The 22,925-nt window shown below is 33.9% G+C and overlaps 2 protein-coding genes across 11 annotated transcripts in view; both read right to left on the bottom strand.

Moving 5' to 3' along the window:
* Positions 1–581: 581 nt before the first annotated feature.
* Positions 582–7,604, bottom strand: LOC117123983 (aldo-keto reductase family 1 member A1-like). Its single transcript, XM_033270084.1, has 8 exons — positions 7,472–7,604; positions 5,723–5,751; positions 4,985–5,136; positions 4,188–4,383; positions 3,469–3,668; positions 2,899–2,971; positions 1,495–1,581; positions 582–960 (listed from the first exon to the last, which is right to left on the bottom strand). Exons 1-8 carry the CDS (start codon positions 7,602–7,604, stop codon positions 880–882), a joined length of 951 nt encoding a protein of 316 aa, XP_033125975.1. The 3' UTR covers positions 582–879.
* A 5,151-nt stretch (positions 7,605–12,755) lies between these two features.
* The window catches only part of LOC117123876 (single-stranded DNA-binding protein 3-like), a 62,684-nt gene continuing 52,514 nt past the window's right edge, over positions 12,756–22,925 (bottom strand). For 3 of the 10 annotated variants that reach the window (XM_033269916.1, XM_033269915.1, XM_033269921.1), the window contains 6 exons: positions 21,622–21,681; positions 20,538–20,582; positions 16,728–16,813; positions 14,470–14,554; positions 13,818–13,945; positions 12,756–12,941 (listed from right to left, as the gene is read on the bottom strand). In XM_033269916.1, the coding sequence (XP_033125807.1) occupies positions 12,825–12,941; positions 13,818–13,945; positions 14,470–14,554; positions 16,728–16,813; positions 20,538–20,582; positions 21,622–21,681 (521 nt within the window). In that variant the 3' untranslated portion in view covers positions 12,756–12,824. The remainder of the gene's footprint in view (positions 12,942–13,817; positions 13,946–14,469; positions 14,555–16,727; positions 16,814–20,537; positions 20,583–21,621; positions 21,682–22,925) is intronic. The other 7 variants (XM_033269922.1, XM_033269923.1, XM_033269924.1 and 4 more) reach the window with 5 other exon arrangements.

Genomic DNA, 22,925 nt, shown 5'->3' with positions numbered 1-22,925 from the left:
GAGATGAAGGTGCTACAATGTGATCAGGAGTCACTACATCAGCAGTTGTTGATGCAGCGTCCAGACGTCATTGTTGGTGGTAGTTTGAGTAGATAAGCGTAGAAAGTGATCCATTTTGCGCCCTTTATCACATTGCAGTCTCTACGGAATCGCATTGACTGACCTTACAGTAAGTGCTGCCCACCCAGGTTTAAGCCAGGCTACTTGGAGTAGAGTTGGATAGCTTGGTGGTTAAGATGCTTGCTTTCAAATCCCATGGTCTTGGATTCAAATCCTGTCAGAGCAGCATGATATTTCTCACGATGAAAACAACGCCACTCCCTAAGCCTCATAATGAGACAGCCTCATAATTAGATTTCTTTATGTAGAGCATCTTGTATTCATGTTTGACTTGCAGGCCCGCAACATGGGGGGAGGGGTTAAGACAAACCACGCAAACACTGGAGAAGGTCTGCATTTAAAAATGAAAAATTGATATTCGTAGATATATTTCCAATGTTCTCCAGAGTATTGAAGAACATACAAGCCAGAAGTACATATCACTAAGTTCATCTCTGTGTTGTGGTTTTTTTTTTTTTTTATTGTATAATGGTTTCCAAAGGGTCCACTTTCCACCGAAAAGAACCTCCCACAAATTAAGTCATGCTACGGGCCTGGTCTTGCGATGGGATTGCCACTTTGAAAAGTGGCTAAGTTCACTGTTTGCCATCTCCTTGGTACTAGTGCCTACAAGTCTGAATAAACAAAAAAAAGAAGCAAAAAACTCCAAAAGAACCCAATTAAATACATACAAAGAAATGGATTTAAATGAAAAGACTATAAAAAATAAAAATGTGTAATGAAACTATTTATTGAATCCAAATCTTGTTCCACTTGGACTTAGTGTGCATAAAATGGATGGTCTGCATCCCTCGGTACTGGTCGTCCGTCTTCCCCAATAATAGGTTTATTATCCGGTCCCTGACAAAAAAAAACAAAACAAACAAAAACATGATCTTTTAAAGTTATGAATAAGACCTAATAATAAATCAATGCACTTTCTCGTTCAGTTTAAACTGCTTTCCAGAAACCATCAAGACTAACTAAGCAATTCTGTTTTGAGCTGATAAAATTATGTATTTGAATTACAAATATATCAATAAATTATAAGTTAAATATAGAAAAACACTATATTAAATATATTTAAATTTGAGGACTGCCATTCCAAAACCTGTGTACTGTTTGCTAAATGATAAACTGATTCATTAGCATTATTTGAATGTGGCAGCATTGTATTATTTATTACAGAGAAGCTGAAAATGACTTTTTAAAGCTAATAATGTGCAAATCAAGACAATTTTTTTGTCACTGATGTTTGTTTTGGCATGGCAAGCCACACTTATTTATCAAATTCACCTATTGCAATTAATCAATTTCCAATAATCGTGTCATGAAACAAAGCATTATCTTTTCCTTATTAAATATCGTAAAATCATCCAGCTGTATTTTTTGTACCTTCTTAGCTGCAACGCAAACTCTCCACTTGGGAAGTGAAGATTTAATGGTGTTGAAATCCTGTTCATCGAGAGTGAAGTCAAAAACCTGAAAGAAATTGAGTAAGATTAAAGCAAATAACACTATTTTATTAATAATAATAATTATGTTTAATATATTTGTAAAAGAATCCCAATAGGTGGTCCATCAATCCCCCATAAATGAGCCAGAGTCCACACCCACCTTAGCCCCACCCTGTCTTAATTTTCCACCCGACAGATTTTACCATGGCTCCCTGGTAGCTCCCCGGGTCAGCCGGCCCAACCGTTGGCACCACCCCTGCTGTCATGAGCGAAAAGAACTGAAAAATTTAATTCCATAGTTGACTTGATAAATTAGTATATTTAAGTAAGTTATTTAACGTACAATTATAAATTTGAATTTTTAAGCAATTAAGTTTGCTATTGTACAAAAATACAATAAAAAAATATCCCTTTCTTATGACAGGAGAGTAAGTACTGTATAATAATTTTCATTATTTTTATTTACTTATTTATAACTTATTTAGCCAGAATAACATCTCAGTTATACATACAGGGCATATATACTATTTGCTGCGAAGCAGCCAATTCATATTCTTGACAGCAATTTTACCTCCGAAAGGTCATTGTTTGTCAAAAAACATGTCGCGCTAGCCAGGCCTAGACTAGCTAGGATGGTACTAGGCCTAGCCTTGAAGGGACGAAGGTCCCAATGAAAAACAACGTCGCTCCTTGATAGCTAACATTGTCTATTTAACATCACAATAATTCATTATTAGACCTATAGTTGTTTTTTGAATTGTACTCCACAAATCTCAGCCGATACCTCGCATAACTCGTTAACGTCTCGTATCTATTGTCGTGACGTCATGGCTCGCTGGCTCACACCAATTTAACCTTCTTGCTCATACACTTGTGATGTCTCGCACTTGTGATCAAATAACACGCTGGCTCGCACTTTGGCAACAATCTTTGGCAGTCAACTCGCCCCTAGAAAACCCGCCCTTGGAAACTTGCCCCATAAAAAAATGTACACTTCCTAGACCATGCAGTCTTCAAAATAAAAAAATTGTAACCTTTGGTAATTAACTACATTTTCCACATACATAGACATTTTTGAAACTTTATTTAAAAAAATCTAAACCATAATTCACCACTATAGACACTTTTAGACAAAAATGAAAAATTATGACTTTGTTACCCAATGAGAAGTGTTCTAATATAGACAATGGGTCGTGTCTCATATTATTTGTTATATTTTTATTATTCATTATTTTCCCTTCACTCGCATAAATAATTTTGTTCGAAGAACATTAATATGCAGTTGTACTTCGCAGCACTTCACTTGCAATTTGCAATTTCTAGTTTTAAAATGATCACTAACCTGAAAGTTTTCTGCAATTCTACCAGGGTTCACGCTCTTCGGTATTGCTACAACCTTACGTTGTACTTGAAATCTAGAAAAAGATTAAGTCCCTGATACATCATTGTTTACTTGTAACTCTCACCTCATTCGTAAACTACATGGTTAAAATTTCAGCAAATAATCAAATACAAACTTTGCCTCAAACTGACGGTTTGAGGAAAGCCTTAAACACGGTTAAACTAAGTAAGGGCAGCATGTTTGGGCTTGGTTTGGTCTTCCTTCTACCCATTCCAATATAATCTTTTATGCTTTATTACCATTATGCATTCTGATTGTGCAATTGTGTAGGTTTTTTAATTGTTATTAATGATATTGATTCAATTTTTTTCAAATATACCTAATTAAAAGGACAGATGACGTTTTCTGATTCAATGAATAACAACTAATACAGGAAGTATTTTTTGCATGATACAAGCACTTTTTAACCAGGAAGAAAAATACCAAGCACTACATACAATGATTATAATCATCTACTACATTGAAATCCTACTTATATAATTAAGAAATGGTACTTGTAGATGGACTAACCTCAGAGCAATTTGGGCCACTGTCTTATTGTACTTCTTTGCCATTGCAACAAGTTTTGGCTCGGAGAACAGGTCCAAGTCACTGGCAAACTTCCAGGCTCTGTCGCCACAACAGAGGGGGCTGTAGGCCTCGAAGACAATGTCTCGCTCACCGCAGAATGCAACAAGTTCGTTTTCAGGGAGATATGGATGAGACTCTACCTATAAAAGTGTATAAAAAAGTGCCATCTGTTATTTTAAAATATTTATTTATATCATAAATTGTACGATGACAAAAAATTGACAATGAAGGAATATGAAGAGTTGTTGTATCCTGTTATATATGATTAAATCAGCAAAATCCGGAGTTCTCATCGGTGGGCCAAACGGACAAATAAACTCATTTTCAACCCTTACTAATACTTTTTATCCATAAATTTAACATCAAACCAGTAATTTATATTTTTTTTTATCCTTAAAATGGATATTGGTGTAGGCCCAGTACTACGTGTATTACTTCATATAAACTAATAATTAAATTTTAAACTTAAATCATGGAATTTTTTTCCGAGTGTACTGTACTTTCATAAAGGATTCAAATCCACACTGTGACCTAAATCCTTATTTCTAATTGTCTATTCATGCTGCAGTATCTCATAGCAATTGAATCATGGAATACAAGCTTCTGTACAATTAATACCAAATATTTTGAAAACATAAATGTATTGTATTTGCATCCACCTGTAAAACAGCTGGTTTGATTCGACAGCTGCTACAAACATCATCGATTTGTTTACTGTTGAAGTTAGAAACACCAATAGCTTTCACCAAGCCCTCGTCCACAAGCGTTTCCATCGCTGTCCAGGTGTCCTTATAATGAATATCAGAATACAGAACATTTCCTTCTGAATCTCGTGGCATAAATGATCCTGTCTTTCTGTAAATTACAATCATAAACATTATTATTAGCTTTAATAATACAATAATGATTTTATTTAGTGAAATATGGAAGGAGCAATAATTATTTTAAAAAAAACATAATGTTTATATTTATTTATTTCATATTTAATTATTGTTTTGTAATATTTATTTTAAAACAACAGTACATTTACAAAATGGTGAAAAAAATATATATATCTTAAATCTTACAACTGATTTTACAAAACAAACAAAAATGACATAGCAGAGGATCCCTTGTTTCAGAAAGAGTCCTACTCATGTTTGAGAATTTAAAAGGAGTACAGTTAAATAAATGTTAAACAGGGGCGGATCCAGAGATGTTCGAAAAAATAACCTCTGAGGCGTTTTGGGTGATTAATGATTTCTTTTTCTCTCTTTCTTTAATTTTTCCCCCCTTTTTTTTATTAACCAAAAGGGGTGGGCCTGGGCCAGCCTGATACAACCTCCCCCCACCCAAAAAAAAATAAAAAATAAAAAACCTGCCCCTGTTAAAATATGAATATATATATTTTAATGGGATGTAAATCTATGGTTAAATATTATGGCATCAGAGTACACAAGCAAGGAATGCTTCTTACTGGAATGCAATGGGGCTATGCATAAGATAGAGATCCAGATAGTCAAGTTGTAGATCTTTCAGTGTCTCCATCAATGCTGGTTTGACATCATCTGGTGCATGCCTCGTGTTCCACAACTTAGAGCAGACAAATAGGTTCTCTCTTGCCAAATTCTGTGAGAAAAATAATGGCCCACATTACTACTCAGTCATTGGGCATATTCGACTGGTTCATTTCATTGACTACTATTTTTCGTTCAGTACTATTTTCATTCAAATTAACGTAAACCAGAGTGCGTTAATCGCCATTAAGTTATCCACGTGACCAAAACAAACATAGCCGATTGGTGATTTTAGAAACAACATTTGCATTAATATAACTTAGATTAAATTTCAGAAAATAAAAATTTTATTTACCCACATGAAGTCAAAAAATAATTGTAGGCTAACAGAATTTAAAAACTGGATGAAAATATATCCATACTGGCACAAGCTGAAGCAATCTTGATTACACTGCGTTTATCGCGGTAACTAAGCAGCCATTTTTTTTTTGTCGAGTATTTACAAGTTTTCTATTCGACTGGTTGTCTTCGTTAAGTAGGATTAACAAAGAAAGCTCCTTTGAAGCTTTCAGCCCATTGTTAAGCAATGAGTGTAGCCTACGTATAGCAAACGCTTCTTTAAACAATAGTATACACCAATTTTGCGAACTGTCAATAATGTTAGTATTAGAAAATTTTAAACCTAATTTATTACTTACATTACAGGCTACATTATCATTACTGGTAGCTACATAAAGATCATAAAAATACCGATTATGTTTAATGTAACCTTGTTTCAACCATGATTCAACATAACTTTCCTAGCGTTTAAATGTTTCAATTTTCCCAGAGTTGGCCACATACATGCCCCTAATAGAATACCATTCAATTATTAATCATTATATAAAGCCAGGCTCCGGAGGGGAAAAATGTCTGATATGTTGTACAACTGATTTTAAAACACGAAAATCACATTTGACGAAAAACTTTTATTTTTTAATATTTAAAAACAGGGGTAAAAGGGGGCGTAACCAATCTTTTCCTCCAGTTTTTAAATATTAACAAATATGTATCACATTTAATCGTTCCCGAGTTATCAAAAATATGTTTTTCTTAGGGGCGGTGCTAGCGGGGGTCCAGGAGGGCAAGGACTCCGCGTAATCGTAGATAAAAATCTAACTTGGAATAAACAGATTGATAATGTAATAAACAAAGTTCTTCCTGGATTATACTACCTTAGGAAAAGTAATTATATCTTACCCCCAAACATACAGTCAATGAACAAGTCAATAATTGCACCACATTTTAATTATTGCAATGTTGTGTGGGGACGATGCAATCAAACTCTACAAAATAAAATTCAAATATTACAAAATAAGGCTGCTAAAATTATTACAAAGGTCGCAAGACATGATTCAAGTTCAGAAGCACTCACAAACTTAAACTGGAATAATTTAAACACCAAACTGTATCAAGATGAAGCTATAACCATATTTAAAATAATGAATTCTCAAATGCCAACTTATTTAAAAAACAAATTTCAAGAGCGCAATACAACATACATGACCAGGTCTAGAGACATACTTCATGTACCCAAACCAAGCACAGAATATAAGAAAATAAGTTTTTCCTATCAGGGAGCCATTGTCTGGAATAATCTAAACCTCAATATGAGAATGGCCCCAAATGTTCAAACTTTTAAAAAACTATTAACAAATAATTGAAAGTTACTTGCATAAGATAATACAGTAATTGTTTTATTTTGTTTTCTTTTACTTCTTTATTTCTGTTTGTCTTGTAATTGTTTTTGTAATTTAAATTTTGTTATTATGTACTTCAGAAACGGCCTTGTGAAAAACATTTAATTTGTGATCAAGTTTTCCGTTTTCAAATAAAGTCATTATTATTATTATTATTATTATTATTATTATTATTATTATTATTATTATTATTATAGAGTATTCTTGTGATCCATAGGTGCCGCAGAACACAAAACTACCGGAGACTGCCGAGGTCGAAAAATCTACAGCTTGACATAAGTTTTTTTTTAAATTTAATTTAATTTTTTTTTTGGCTCATAACCCATCCATTTTTGTGTAACATATTGTTGACTTTTTAGCTCTTTCTTTGACAGGTCTTATACTAGGCATGGGCATCATTATTTCATAGGCTTCTGTTGGAAGACGGACTGTTCACTCTTAAAACTTACAAATGAGATGAGACGTGTCTACAGCCCCCACAAAAATACAGTAGTTTGAAGGTCGGTTTTAACAGAATCGTTGACCCTATCGGCGACAGCCGCCGGATAGGTTGAACCTAGTTCAACTTTGCCGATTGTGTCAGGTTTTCCATAAAAATCCCTACACGCTATTCGCCGACTCCTTTGGCGACGATGATTGGTCAGTTGTATCAATGAGCGACAGTGTTGCGATTCTATGGAAACCCAGAGGCTTCTGCTAGCAATGCACCCTGATTCATCTTCAACGCAATCCGCCAAGTTGATCCAGGTACAACCTTCCCGACAACTGTCCTATGAGCCTCGTGTAGAATATCAGCGTAGCTGATAGCAGAAAATTTCAGTCTGCTGCCCTCTGTTATCATAGCAGAAACTAAGTGATCATCTCTATGAACTGGATAAAATAAATACTGTAATTCAGACCATTAATTTGTTTAAGAATATGAGGAATGGTATTATTTAAACATCTTTTTATTATTGTTAAAATTTTCAGTTGAAATTAATAACTTATTGAAGTAATTAATGTGATAAAATAAGCATTTTTTTTCCATGTTAAAGGCAGTTACACATTTTAAATATAGTTACCTTTTTTTTTTATCTAATTTTAAATTATTGTGGACTTCATAATTTCTTGAATTATCTCATATATTGATTTATATTCAGATTTTTATACTTCCTGGTTTTGCTGTTGTCTTCAAGCATTGAGCCTCTTAACAGTGCTTGCGCCAAGGGAAGGGGATGGCAGTCTTGTTGTCAGCTGAAATCTCATCAGACAAGATAACAAATCAAGGACATTTTCAATACAAAAAAATGTTGGGATAAAATGCACCAAAAGCAGGAGCTTAAATTTATCTGAAATTGCCCAATTCCATTAAATGCCAGTGAAGCTACCCCACGAAGACTCCACCAGCACTTTTCCTAAGTGTCAGATGGCCTGTAATATAGCTTAACCACCTCCTCCCCCTGCCACTTTAAGTCCTGGATCTGCCTCTGTTCTATTGGCAGTGCTGTTATAGGGCCTAGCTACCATGAAGCAATATTGTATATACAGGTCTCCCTTTAACTAAAGACACCTCCAGTTAAACCCCACTTTTCTGTGGTCATATACTGTATTAACAAATGTCTTACCTTTAAGATAGTTACATAGGCCTACTCCAAGTATCGAAATACATGCCATCGTGTCGGATTCAATATTTCAATGTTAATTATGCCATCATCAGTGCATTTCGATACTTGTATTACTTGTATGTATTATACTATCTTATCTGACCTTTGCTTTGGTTTCGATACTGTATTACTTGTACGTATTATACTATCTTATATGACCTTAGTTTTGGTTTGGTTGTTTGGTGGAAATTCGGTTCTTGTCTTATCTTTATTATTCTAATTAGAGACCAAACTGCAAAAAACCATGGAAACCCCAGTCCCAATAGTGGATTTAACTGGAAGGAGATCAATTTATATACTATATTAAATATACTGACTGACTGAAACAAACAAAAAGCGTCACTCATTATTCCTTTTTTAACATGAGTTTAATAATAATAATAATAATAGAACTTATTCATTGTGGACACGGAGAGAAACGGGTTGGAACGAAATAAAATAGGTACCGGCCAACCACCCCTGCATTTTGACGGCTTACTACAGAGACCACAACAAAGATCATGAAACTGACAAAACACATGGAGAGCTTATAAATTAACCTATTCACATTCTAATACTCTCTCCATTATTGGCGTATAATAATTATAATTACTAGACATATTTTTGTTGTAGAAAATGCAACACACATCCAGCGACGTTTTTTCCTCAATACAGAACATACTAATACTAAATAGGGCAAAATGAGGATATGACACCGCAGTTTCTTTTCAATACTATGTTTTTTTTTTACCATTAAAATGATCTATTTCAATATCAGAAACACAAAACTCGGTACTTGTAGAGTACTGTATTTATCAGAAATTTTAATTAATTGGTTGAGCCTTAACTATAAACAAAAACATTGGCCATTCATTAGGATTTACATTATCACTGTATTTAACAATTTTTAAATTTCTTTACAAATTCCAAAATATCTCGATGAGATATAATTTCATGATCAGTCAAAATATAACCACATTTTAAGTTGAGGGACTCCCTTGAGTTGACACAAAAGGGAATGAAGAGGTAACGACTTTCAGCCCTCCCACCCCCCTCCCAACCAAAGTAAAGGCTGAATGTAGTACGTGTATGACTTGTTTCAGAATAATGTGACACTGATTTATACATTTAGTGTCCCAATCAATATTTTTATACGCTAAAATAATTTTATAATTTAGTTTTTGACATGAACCAATTTTTATGCGGAATAATTCCATTATTGATGCCATTCCTAGAGTCTCTATGGCAACGCTGGGTGCAAGGTGAGAAATCATTAACAATTATACAATAACAGACAGAAAATATTTACATAAACATGTTTATCCATTAAGAAAAAAAATACTGTATCATCTCAGATATTTTTCTGGCAAACTGTTACGCCAGAAGGAGGGAATTGCAAAACAGATTCAATGTCTGCCTGGATTGTTGGGTTCAGACAAGTATCATCATTCTTCAAAGAAGAATATTCTGACATTTGCTAAAGTTTACGCACATTATTAACAATTAGTTTTAAGTTGCTATTATGTGCGACATAAGAATTCAATTATTTCAATTACATTTCTAAAATAAGTCAAATTTTTAACAGTGCTTTTAGAGAGCTCAGAAATAAAAAACAGCATTAATTTCTTGGGTTATTTTTTATCAAGTAACTCCACTTCAAAATGAAGTGTAGATAACTTTATACATTAAAAAATGTCATACATTATTGAATGGTTTAAATTGTACATTTTATCTCTTAATGTTTTTTTTTTTTTTTGAAGAAAATAACTGAAGAAAATAACTAACGCCCTATGTCCTTATTCTGAAAAACCCAATTAAAAAAAAAAAAATAAATTAATGGATATTTAGACCAAAAAAAAAATGATTACCAAGGCTTATAAGACTAATATCAATTACATTGGTTTCTTTTTTTTTTTTTACAATGGAACACAATGACAACCAGACAACAAAAAACTACAACAGTAAGCAAGCAAGTATAAATAAAATCATATGGCCCATCTAAAGACCACCGTCTACAAAATACAACTAATACAAAAAAGAATCGCATTTTGCCCTGCTTTCTAACAAAAAAAAATGAAAGCAACACATAATACGATCAAATATTAGTCAAGTCGTACCCAAATAAACACGTACTCTAGTCAACTTCCACCAATCTAGGGTAACCCCTACTGATGTTTAGCCAACACCTACTGAAAATTGCATCTCATTACAGGAAAATCATGTTCATCTTTTCATACTCCATCATTCCACTACTGTACTTTCAAAGGAATTTCAAGGTCTTGAAACTCAAGTGTCCAATTTTCAAGGTTAATTTTGTAAAGATTACATTTAGTTTGATTTAATTCATACAGCAATTCCTGCAGCAATTGACACCTGCAGAAATGGACACGTTAATTTTTTGTAAGATGTACGAACATAAGTGTAAAAAAAATCCTTTATGAAATTGTTGATTGGGGTTGCCATCGATTCTGGTAGGCATTGCTAGGTACAAGTTAGTTTGGATACAAAAAGACTGCACATCATACAATCAAGTGATGAGAGACCATATGACGTGTTCTGTTCAAATCTACTCTTTCGTTACTTACTACATTAAATAAGTATTTGTTGTACAATTTAATAACTCTTTGCTGTCTTTGATGGAACAACAATTTTTACCGACGTACCCTGTCACAAAATTTTTTGAAAAACTACAGTACGACAGGTCGGTAAAGCAGACAAAATACCATTATTCTCTATATTGAAAATGTCTATTTGTTCTTAAACCTGATTCGCACTGGACAAAATGTTACACAAGACATGTTCTAAATGCGACATGGATATTTCTATCAAGATCATCGCAATTTACGTAAAACATTGGTACAATTTCATACAGCCTTGATTTTCCCTACTTTAGAGTGACAATTCTTTAGGGCATATGAAAAATTGATCTGAGCCATATAATTTCGTCATTCAACATAATTCATTGAAAAGAAAAAGAAATTTGACCTTTGAACTTGGTGATAAATACCATATTACGGTATTTATAGTTTATACTGATTAAATATCACTTGAAACCAAGCACCTAGGTAGGCTGATAGTAAATGTACATTTAACACCACAAGAAAAAAATTCAGATTTTTGTAGAATGCAAACAGATCCATACTATCTCATGATGCACTGTAAACTTACAAAAATGCGCCCTCACAAGGATGTGCAGTATGAGACGCTTTCTCAATTGTTCGTAGTGAGTGTTCCGCGCAACATTTTGTCTAATGTGAATCAGATATTTGATGAACCCAATGGTGGTAATTACAGTATATACAAATTTAACTCATTATTTTGTATCTGTAATTTCACAGTACAATAACTTAAATTAATACCACATGATGGCTTTCTTCAAATCTCCAATAGTCACTGACCTAATTAAGAAATCAATATCTATGTCTTGATATTTTTCTGATAAAAAAATTCCTGATTGTGCCTTTTGGACGATACGCAAATTGATAGATAAAAATCGTTTTGGGATAAAAAAAAAAAAAAAAAAAAAAATTAAGAATTAAATAAGCAAATAAATTGCCAAATTTAGAAAAAAAAAACTAAAATGGTAAAAAAAAAAAAAAAAAATATAACATTTTTATGGTTGCTAATTATAAAAAAAAATTAAATACAAAATGCATCAAAGCAAAATTCACTGATCCTTGTTGTGATTTCGGTTTAATCTGATTTCAAATTACTTCCCAATCAAAGAGGATATAGGTTAAACAAATGCAATAAATTTAAGAAATTCCAATGGCACACAACGGCCAGGTAAGTTGGAATGGAAGAGGAATTTGACAGTTATAATCCCCCATCCAGAAATTGATTCTTATGCTTTGTAAGAAATATGTCCCAAAATGGGAAAAAAACCTTTTTAATTGAAAACTGCTTTGGTGTAATTGTTTCAGTGAATAAATTTTACTTTGATTTTTCTGAACTTAAAGAACATAATATGTCATATTTTCCCATCGGCTAGGCAAACCGACGAGGATCTCCGACTGGACTTAATTCTTAATCAGGGATCTACGATGCACAACATTTCTATCCCTGTCAAGAAATGTAGGATTTCTTAGCACAAAGCCAAGTACAATAAATTATGAACATAAAATCATTGAATACATCCTATACCTGTCCCTTGTTCATTATCTAAGTATTAAATAAATATTTATATCAACAGTTCTTTTTTATTCAACGGTTAGTGAATGTTGCGCAGTCAAAGATTTGATGTTTGGAGAACAGGACGGAGCTTGTTTACCACGATGATCTCTATTGTACAAGAAGCTCCGAATAAACTGATCTCCATGGCTACAAAAGCCCTGATCAACTCTTTCAAGAAGGCTATCCACAACTATTTGTATATGTATATATATATATATTTATATATGTGTATATATATATTTATATATATATATATATAAAGGGGACTATTGCATGAAGTAGTCAGGATGGTCGGGCGGACCTGGTGGCGCACCATCTTTTTCAAACCGTTTTGCCTCTTCTTGCATGGATTCTTTGATTTTCTGAATTACAGCTGATTCAGTCTGTGAAAAAAGAGGGTACATTTTAGATACAAGGTCACAAGATTTTTAAAAATACTGAAGTGGCCAAAACTATGTATGGTATGAAAGGAGAGAAAAAAGGCTGCAACAACCACCAAAATTATAGGGTACAAAGCACATGAATTAGGCTTAAGCCGGAAAATTACTGCGCACAACGGTTGTCGGCTGACGCGATTCTATGAAGAATGCAATGCACGGATCACTTTTACTGACAATCTGTTCAGACTGACAATCAGCAGAGGCTGTTGCATCGTCTATCGGTCACAGAGAATGGGTTGGATTCGCCGTGCAACGGTCGCGTATGACCGCCGCACTACGCAGTGAGTGCCGAGCTTTAGGACTCATCCACAACTTAAGGCAGCCCACCGCGATTTGTTGTCGCGTCGGATCTGTGCGAGTTTAGCGTTGACACAATAAGCCTGCATCGAGCATAGTTACGTCTTGAATATTTAACATGTTTAATATTTTCAAGATGACCTGCTTCTAACAATAAATCGCGTCAGGCTGCGTTGTACAGCGGTCTGATTTGGCCTTTAGTGACAAATATAACATTTTGATAATTTAGAAAATTTTGAAGGAAGCAAGATAAAAAAGGCAGCATATGGATGTGACATATACACAACATTATCAAATAGGGTCAGTCTCTTATGAAGTGGTTGCCAACCTAAAAAATGTGCTGTATTATTTAACCAACCCGATAAAAACTATTTCTGGTACAAACCAATCTCATTTTAACTTTAGAATTAGAATAGCATACATTTTAAATAAGTGCCACTGTTTAACTTTATATTATATCAAAGGGGAAAAAACAAATTGAAAACGGACAAAGAATCGAGAATGACAAAATTTGACGCTCACTCTTACATTGTCTTGAAAATGTGGTAAAAATTGACCCGCCATCTCCCCATCCCCTTCCCTCGGAGTCCCTGGTCCAGTTGCACCTGCGGCATTGCTAGGCGAGCTCTTTCCCATCCCGTCCAGATCCCCTGAGGAAGAAAGAAAAAAAAAACACACAACTAAGTCACAAATCTGCAAAAGACAAAAGGGAAGTGGGTGGATGGATGACTTATTTCCAGTGGGACCCTTCCGGTGGTGATTGGGCAGTACACCAGAAGACAACCCCCTACTGTTTTACAAAGAGTGTACTGCGTTTTAAAACATGCCCATTGGCCATAATGCATATGGGACCAACGGCTTCAACATCACATCTGTGCGCTATCGTAACATGCATTTCAGCCCTCCAGCCGAAATACAAGGAGAGCATGTAATAAGCCATATCCTGCTGATAGTGGTGTTGTCATACTAACTGCTATGGTCCATGCCTTTGTTGTTGCCATTACCTCTTCTAAATCTGATTTCTGTACGGAAATACAGTACCATTATCATTATTTATGTTATTAATACTACCAACATATATAATTATATTTTAAATATATGTTTTTACAGTATTACAATTATAATTAATTATTATTGTTTTTTAAATATAATATTATTACTCTTATTTATTTACCTGTATGCTTACCATTCATGCTGGGTGGCACATCCTGACTTCCCATGGACAATGGTCCATCAGGACCGGTACCCATTGGAAAATTCTGTGAAAGAGGGGGAAAAAATGTAAATTTAATTAATTTTTATACCTACTCTCAAAATGAAATGAAAATTCAAATTTTCATTATCTGCTTTATTATACTTTTATGGGCCTCACCCTTTGGAAAAAATGGTCTTCTTTGTCAAATACTCATTGAAGTTTGGTCATTCTTTATGCACCAAGAAATTTCTTAAAACCCATCTTTCCATTATTTATCCTCTTATTTTTGTAGGCATTGCATCTCTAAAACAGCACTTTATAAATCATATTTATTTTGGTTGAGGTTGTTGCTGCTGTTGCAGCTACTAATATTGTCTCTGCATGCTGATGCTCCTTATGTTCTGGCTGCTGTTGTTATGTTGTTGCTGCTGCTTCTGTTGTCTACTGTTTGCTCTTGTTGTTGTTGCCGTTGTTACTGCTACTATAATTGCTGTTGCTGTTGTTGTTTGCTGCTGTTGTTGTTGCTGTTATGTTGCTGCTGCTGCTTCTGTTGTCTACTGTTTGCTGTTACTGTTGCTGCTATAATTGTTGCTGTTGCTGCTACTGCTGCTGTTGTTGCTGTTGTTATGTTGCTGCTGCTTCTGTTATCTACTGTTTGCTGTTGCTGCTATAATTGTTGTTGCTGCTGCTTCTGTTGTCTACTGTTTGCTCTTGTTGTTGTTACCATTGTTACTGTTACTATAATTGCTGTTGCTGTTGTTGTTTGCTGCTGTTGTTGCTGCTGCTATGTTGCTGCTGCTGTTTCTGTTGTCTACTGTTTGCTGTTACTGTTGCTGCTGCTGCTGCTGCTATAATTGTTGCTGTTGCTGCTACTGCTGCTGTTGTTGCTGTTGTTATGTTGCTGCTGCTTCTGTTATCTACTGTTTGCTGTTGCTGCTATAATTGTTGTTGTTGCTGCTTCTGTTGTCTACTGTTTGCTCTTGTTGTTGTTACCGTTGTTACTGTTACTATAATTGCTGTTGCTGTTGTTGTTTGCTGCTGTTGTTGCTGCTGCTGTTTCTGTTGTCTACTGTTTGCTGTTACTGTTGCTGCTGCTGATGCTGCTGCTATAATTGTTGCTGTTGTTGCTACTGCTGTTGTTGCTGTTGTTATGTTGCTGCTGCTTCTGTTATCTACTGTTTGCTGTTGCTGCTATAATTGTTGTTGCTGTTGCTGCTTCTGTTGTCTACTGTTTGCTCTTGTTGTTGTTGCCGTTGTTACTGCTACTATAATTGCTGTTGCTGTTGTTGTTTGCTGCTGTTGTTGTTGCTGTTATGTTGCTGCTGTTGCTGCTTCTGTTGTCTACTGTTTGCTCTTGTTGTTGTTGCCGTTGTTACTGCTACTATAATTGCTGTTGCTGTTGTTGTATGCTGCTGTTGTTGTTGCTGTTATGTTGCTGCTGCTGCTGCTGCTGCTTCTGTTGTCTACTGTTTGCTGTTACTGTTGCTGCTGCTGCTGTTGATGCTGCTGCTATAATTGTTGCTGTTGTTGCTACTGCTGTTGTTGCTGTTGTTATGTTGCTGCGGCTTCTGTTATCTACTGTTTGCTGTTGCTGCTATAATTGTTGTTGCTGTTGCTGCTTCTGTTGTCTACTGTTTTCTCTTGTTGTTGCCATTGTTACTGCTACTATAATTGCTGTTGCTGTTGTTATTTGCTGCTGTTGTTGTTGCTGTTATGTTGCTGCTGCTGCTTCTGTTGTCTACTGTTTGCTGTTACTGTTGCTGCTGCTGTTGATGCTGCTGCTATAATTGTTGCTGTTGTTGCTACTGCTGTTGTTGCTGTTATGTTGCTGCTGCTTCTGTTGTCTACTGTTTGCTGTTGCTATGATTGTTGTTGCTACTGTTACATTGCTGCTGCTGCTTCTGTTGTCTACTGCTTGCTGTTAATGGTGCTATGATTGTTGCTGCTGTAATTGTTGTTTGCTGCTGCTGCCGTTATGTTACTGCTGCTGTTATATTGCAGCTGCTGCTTCTGTTACTCTCTACTGTTTGCTGTTGCTGTTGTTGCTGCTGCTGTTGTTGTTGTTGTTGTTGTGGCTGCCTGGTTTTTTTTATTTAAATATTATTTAGGTTTCAACCAGCTTAGAACTTTTTGTAAAATAAAATCAGATGCTGAACTTGCTAATATTCATTATTTATGTTTACATAAATTCTCAATGATTTAGTTACACCTTTAGAGTAAATTAGTTAAGTACTTACCCCTGGCCCCATGTTCCCTCCTGGTCCCATATTTCCCCCTCCTGGTTTCATCATAGGGTACATATTTTCTCCAGAGTTAGTTGAATCTGGTTTAAAAAAAAAAAAGAAGACAAATGCAATTAGTATTATTTAATGAAAGTAACCAAACAGAATAACTATACATTATATCCTTTTGTACCCGTCTGCATTCATGTGTTAGTCAGGTGATACATTTAAAGTGGTAGTCGCACTAGTCCATGTGATAGCGAAGCATCCAATGCATTTTAATAACCAATCACAGAATGGAGACCCAGAGTGTTTATATTTTTAACAGCCACCAAAGGATCACTGTTGGCTACTTTAAAGCCATTTAAAGTATCACATGTAAAATGCAAGACTGCCACTCCAAACGCAGGAATTTAGTTCATAAATAAACTTAAGATCAGGTACTTGAATCATGAATAATGGCCAGGATTATATGAACATCAGCCCAAAATTAGAAAAAAAAAAACTTTATCAGCCAAATAATTGAATATAAATTCATTTTTGAATCTTTTTTTTTAATCAATATTTCTAAATGACATTCATCCAATATAGAATTGTTAATTATTAAATTGAGCAAAAGTTTTTAACATCCAATGAGACGGAGATCTTAAAACAAAAAAAGTTGATTTACTGAGTGTTTAAATACTGTATGTCTGATAATTTGTATGAAAAATATTTTTTATTCAAATGTTCATTTTATATCTAAAAACAAAATATCTATAGTTTTTAATGTCTAACAAAACAAAGATCTTAAAATGAATTTGCTGATTCACAGTGTGTATACTATATTTAAGTCTATTAGTGTTATTTTTGTGAGAAAGAAAAATAATTCTACAGTGTAAATACTGCACAAACTGGTATGGCACTCCTGAAAATGGGGAGGGGGAGGGAAACTACAGTATTTTTGTTTTGTTCGAGTTTGTTTAGTGTAATTAAGTTAGTTTAAGATTTAAGTCTAGTTTAGATATTTGTGTGTTTAAACAATTGTTTGATTTGTTTATTTTAAGTCACTTCATATTTTTTCCTGGTTAAATTGTTGTATACACGGGCTTGCAGAATAACAACTATTAGTTGAGCCAAGTTTTCCGTGTTTTAAATAAAGCTTATTATTATTATTATTATAAACATCTTACATTTACAGACTATGTACTAGTGGTTTCACGATTTATGGATATTTAATTTTTGCAGCCAATAGAAAACAAATGAATATCATTTCTATATAAATTCCATGTAAGCCAAACTATATACTAGAAATATAATAAAGGGAGAAAACAAGATATTTGGTTGATATTTTCAGTATTTATTTTTAATAAAATAAACATTACAATCGTGTATAAATACCTACTATTATGATCAATTTTGGAAGATGGATGGAAGGATGAATGAATGCACAGCTTTCAGAGCATTTATTTTTATTTATTTATTGAATATTAAAATACAATGGCAGGGTTTTTGGTTTCCATTCCTATGACAGCACAATATTTTTCTCATGACAACAGGACTGTAGCGTGACTTAATTTGTGAGAGGTTCGTTTCAGTGGAAAGTAGACCCTTTGGAAACCATTATACAAGGGTACGATGACGTCATATCACAAACTATCAAAATATATCTACAAATATCAATTTTTCATTTTTAAATGTGGATCCTTCTCCAGTTTTTGAGAGGTTTGTCGTAACCCCCTTAATTCCCCCACGCTACGAGACCTGACAAAGACAACTCAACTTTCTAACTTGCAATGTGAGTTTATAGCTAAGCCCTGTGGGAGAAAAGTAGCTTTCTAAAGAACAAGTTAGCCAATACGAGACTTAAAAAAAAAAAAAATTGGAGTAAATTTGTTTATTGTTTGAGTTTTTTTTGAGTGGTTGGTGTAGCGGTTGTAGGTAGGACCCTCAACTTTGATGTCAGGGGCTCACAAGTCCATACTGTGCATTTTGTTTGTGTCCTTGGGCAAGGTACTTCATATGTATGTTCATCTCTCTCCATCTATGAGTATAAATGATTATGGGATGCTAGGAAATTGAACAATTTCATTTTGCAGGATCAGTGAACCATAATGACCGCACTGCAGTCTGGCTAAAAACCGAAGAGACAGTAAGGTATGCACTCCGGAACATTTGCTCAGAGCTACTGTATAGCTTTGAAATTTTTCTTTCATTTTAAATGTCTGATTGCAAATTATAGAAGGTTTATAATAAAAATTAATTAGAAGTACTAAGGTATAGCTGTATGGGATTTATATCATAGTTTTGTTGCTTCAATAAATCTGGACTGGTGAAATTAAACTTTCAACTTGGAAATAGTAAGAAAAATTACACAAAAACATTTTATAGGATACTGAATTGGAAAAAACTTTCCCAGGATAATTTATGTATCATATGAAACTATACTATTTACAAGATTTTTCAGAAGGATAAATGAAATTATTTGACGGAATATATCAGGAAAGTTTAGCAAGGAATCTTTGTTTGTATGCAGAAAATGTCACCGTAGACAAAACTGTGTTTAGTAAGTAGACAGGTTAACAATGATAGTTAAATTTTGTTACAGTGGTGAATTCAAGGAGCCCAGCTGGCCCAAGCCCTTAAATTTTTGAAAATAAAAAAAAAAAAATTGGAGAAAAAGAAAATCATATTCAAATTAAATTCTGAGAGTGCCATTTCCGGCCATCTAGAGGTGCCATATTATTATTTTTCACCAACCGTGGTGGGGCCAAGTTGGCTAGACATTCCATCTGTAAAGGCCTTCCCTACGCCCCCTTTTTTTAATTCACGGATCCACCACTGGGTTAGTACATGAAGTAGTTTTCCAGCACCACCTAGCCAGTGATAATACATCCAGTCTCTTCCCATTTTATAGTATAGATTTATATCTTTTTACCAATATACTTCCAGAGATTATTATTTTCTTTCATTCAGTCTTCAAACTATTATTTATTATTATTAGATACTGTCTATGATAAAATGTGGAACCCTCAAATCATTTCTGACCGGCTCTAAAAAAACTTTGTTGCGATTTATATATTTCTAAAATGTTTGAGAATCAGAATTTTGAACATTTCAAGTTTTTGCATTTTATAGAAGAAGATATATTGAAGAATGTTTCTGCAAAATATCAATAACCTAATCTAACAATAAAGTATATTAATTATTTTAAAAATACAAATCTTAATAACTATTGATTTTGAAATCTTTAGAAGCTGTTTTATTAAAACCTGCACGGCTGATATCCAGGGAGTTAAATATTCATAACTTTGCCTGATACTCAATTAATTTCCATCGAATAAACACTGCTTTTAAAGAAGAATTAATGCAGAATCTAAAAACTCTAAAAATCCAATTTCAAATTTTTCCTACAAATGAATGGTTTTGCCAGAGCTGGTCAAATTTAATTGCAAATTTGAAAGTACCAAACAATATTTTTTCTGATTGACAGCTCTCTGTAGGCCTACTAAGAAGTTTCTTCAATTGATTATTAACTAATGTTCAAATCTTTGGGAAAAAAAAAAAAAAAAAAAAATTATTTAGGCCTATGGGTCTATAAAAGTTGTGAGGAAAATATATTCCTGTTTTAACTCCCATTTGAAAGACAGTAACTTGTTTTCGAAAACAAATAAATTTAAATATTTTAGTTTGATAGACAGTATATAATAAGATAATCAAAATGAATTAAATTTTGTTAATATTATTTGTTTTAATAAATTTATTCAAAATGGATGTATACATATGATGTTATCACTGGTTTCTATTAATTCCCTTCACTTACTGGTTACATTACCCTTATCCTACCTCGTTTCCTTTGTTTCCTATTACCTTCCATCAAGCCAGGTGAGCCTGGAAATGGAAGCAGACTTTTGCTCAGAGGTGAAAAACTCAACACATGATTTATGCAGTTACCTTGGCAACCAGGTGATAATGTTTCCTTGGAGACCAAACGTAACAGTAATCAATCTTACCCAAAATTCATTTCTTCCACAAAACTGGACACATCTCCGACAACCCACTTCATAATTGACCAACAAATGTGTTAACAAGGCAAACAATTATGTTACTGTACCTTGGTTACCAATACTATTGTGTAGGTGCCCAATGTATTAACCTAGGTGACTAATGGTCACCATGGTGACCAATGGAAGATGTATTAAAAAGATGTATGAAATCAATACAATTACCTAGGTGGGAGGTTAAGTGACCTAACCATTAAGTTAGGTGTATTGTTTTTATTTAAACCTAATATTAAAGGAACTGGTTATTAATATAGATTATTAACCAGGCAACTAAACTTTAAAGACAGTTAAGCTGTTACCAAGGAGACCAATGAGTAACCTATGATGGGTTAAACACTGATCACTGTTTCTTAAAATGTTGCAGAAGTCAAAAGTTTTGAAATGCTTCTGAAACTCATAATTAAAGTTACTAATACTCTGTGTTTCCTCAGCATTGGACGTTTGTTAGGTATATCTGTTTTAGTCAGAAAGATCCAATTTTTATTTGTACTGTATATGGTTCAACTTTTTGCTATTCAATTGTGGGAAAGAAAATATTTAGGAGAGAGAAACTGTGGAAAATGTAGATGGACCAGTTAATCCTTCAGAAAGAAATTGATCACAACAACAAAGAAAAAGCATTTCAATTAAATGACAATCTGCTTTTTTGGGTAATAGTGAAGTAGCTCCAAATGCAATCACATTCTTATAACTCATTTTTGTAGTGGAAAAGTCACAAACTGACAAATCAATTGTAACTAATTGTAAACTGTTATTAATTCTTATGGTATGAATGTGGTATTATATATATATTCATATGTACACAAAATAAAAGAAACATTAGTATTTTGATGTTGTTTAGTAGAACTGTTGAAAGGTATATTCACCTCGTCGGCTGTTACTATTCTGTGATAATCGTCGATCTGACGAGAGTGCTTGCGGTGTGCCTGTGTGTAAAAACTTACGTCATTGCATGATTGACATAATATATGGGTATCTTTAATAATACCGGTGCAATGTAAACATAGCATCTTGGTATGTTATTTGACACAATTTTTGTCTGTTACCTGCGCAATGCTTTACAAAGACTATTGGCATGTACTTGTGCATTAACATAGCACTGTGGTATTTTACCTGTGCAATGATGTAATATGCATCTTGTTATTTCTTCTTTAGTAATTTTATAATTTAAAACCACAGCTAGTAATATAAATTATTGTTATATTAAAGAAATTATATTATATTAAAGGACGGTAATGCCAGACTATGGGTCACAAAATAGTTTTGATAATAAGGAAGGAATACTACGGAGCGCAATCCCGATGCACACGAGAGCTCACTGCCAATATGCCAAAGTGCATTCGTGAAGTTGGCGTCAACAGATAGCTCTCTTTTGCAATTGATTTACGAAATAACTTTTGCACATAAATGGCACTTGTACCAAATATCTGTTTGATTTCATTTCATTTCTTTCATTTATTTGTCTCAAACATTAAAATGTACAAAAACAGGAAAAGCAAAGAATAACCACAATAGCACAAGAAAGAAACATGAGACAGGACAACCCAAAAATAAACTTAATCACTGTCGAGTGGAGACCCTACATTCTTATTAATCTCATATTCAGTTCGGATACGTGTGTGACTGTACTGGTGGCGCTATCATGTTCTTGAATATGCAAATTTATACGCAATGCCGTAAGTGCATAGCTTTTGTTCATTCAGCGCATACAGTGACGACTTTTTTCAATACAGTAATGGCAAAAACCATCAAAACACAATAGATAGATATTTGGTCCTGTGCAGTGAATGACAAAAGTTGTTTGTAAATCCACTACAAGACAATTCTATGTGCTTACGTTAACTGTCACAAATGCACATCGGTGTAACATACAATTATCATGTGCGTCAGAGAGTGTTTTACAAAATTTGCACCCAGGACCCAAGTCTACAATTGACTTCATACAATGTTATAAGAAGTAATTCACCTTATTCAAACTTTGCAGTAACTTTAAAGCCAGGTTGAACTAACGGAAAAAATACATAGGAATGACTTTTCCAAATAGTGTACCATATTTTGAACAATCATTTTCTACTTATCTCCTTCTTGGTCTTACAACCTTGTTGCTTGTTTGAAGGAGGGGCAATTTAACCCCTGCATTTTTTGGAAAGTTAGTTCAGCTCGACTCTAA

Source organism: Anneissia japonica, unplaced genomic scaffold (genome assembly GCF_011630105.1).
Source record: "Anneissia japonica isolate Jap-2015-1 unplaced genomic scaffold, ASM1163010v1 scaffold287736_len1891122_cov214, whole genome shotgun sequence".
Taxonomy (NCBI): domain Eukaryota; kingdom Metazoa; phylum Echinodermata; class Crinoidea; order Comatulida; family Comatulidae; genus Anneissia; species Anneissia japonica.
This window is presented reverse-complemented; position numbering and strand designations above follow the sequence as displayed.

What these genes read in the sequence shown, in the direction of transcription:
- LOC117123983 (XM_033270084.1), bottom strand. Translation starts at nt 7,604, where the DNA reads ATGATAACAGAGGGCAGCAGACTGAAATTTTCTGCTATCAGCTACGCT. An exon ending in GAATTGCAGAAAACTTTCAG is followed by an intron (nt 1,582 to 2,898) that starts GTTAGTGATCAT and finishes AATTTCTTTCAG; the next exon opens with GTTTTTGACTTCACTCTCGA. An exon ending in TTTGCGTTGCAGCTAAGAAG is followed by an intron (nt 961 to 1,494) that starts GTACAAAAAATA and finishes TTTTTTTGTCAG; the next exon opens with GGACCGGATAATAAACCTAT.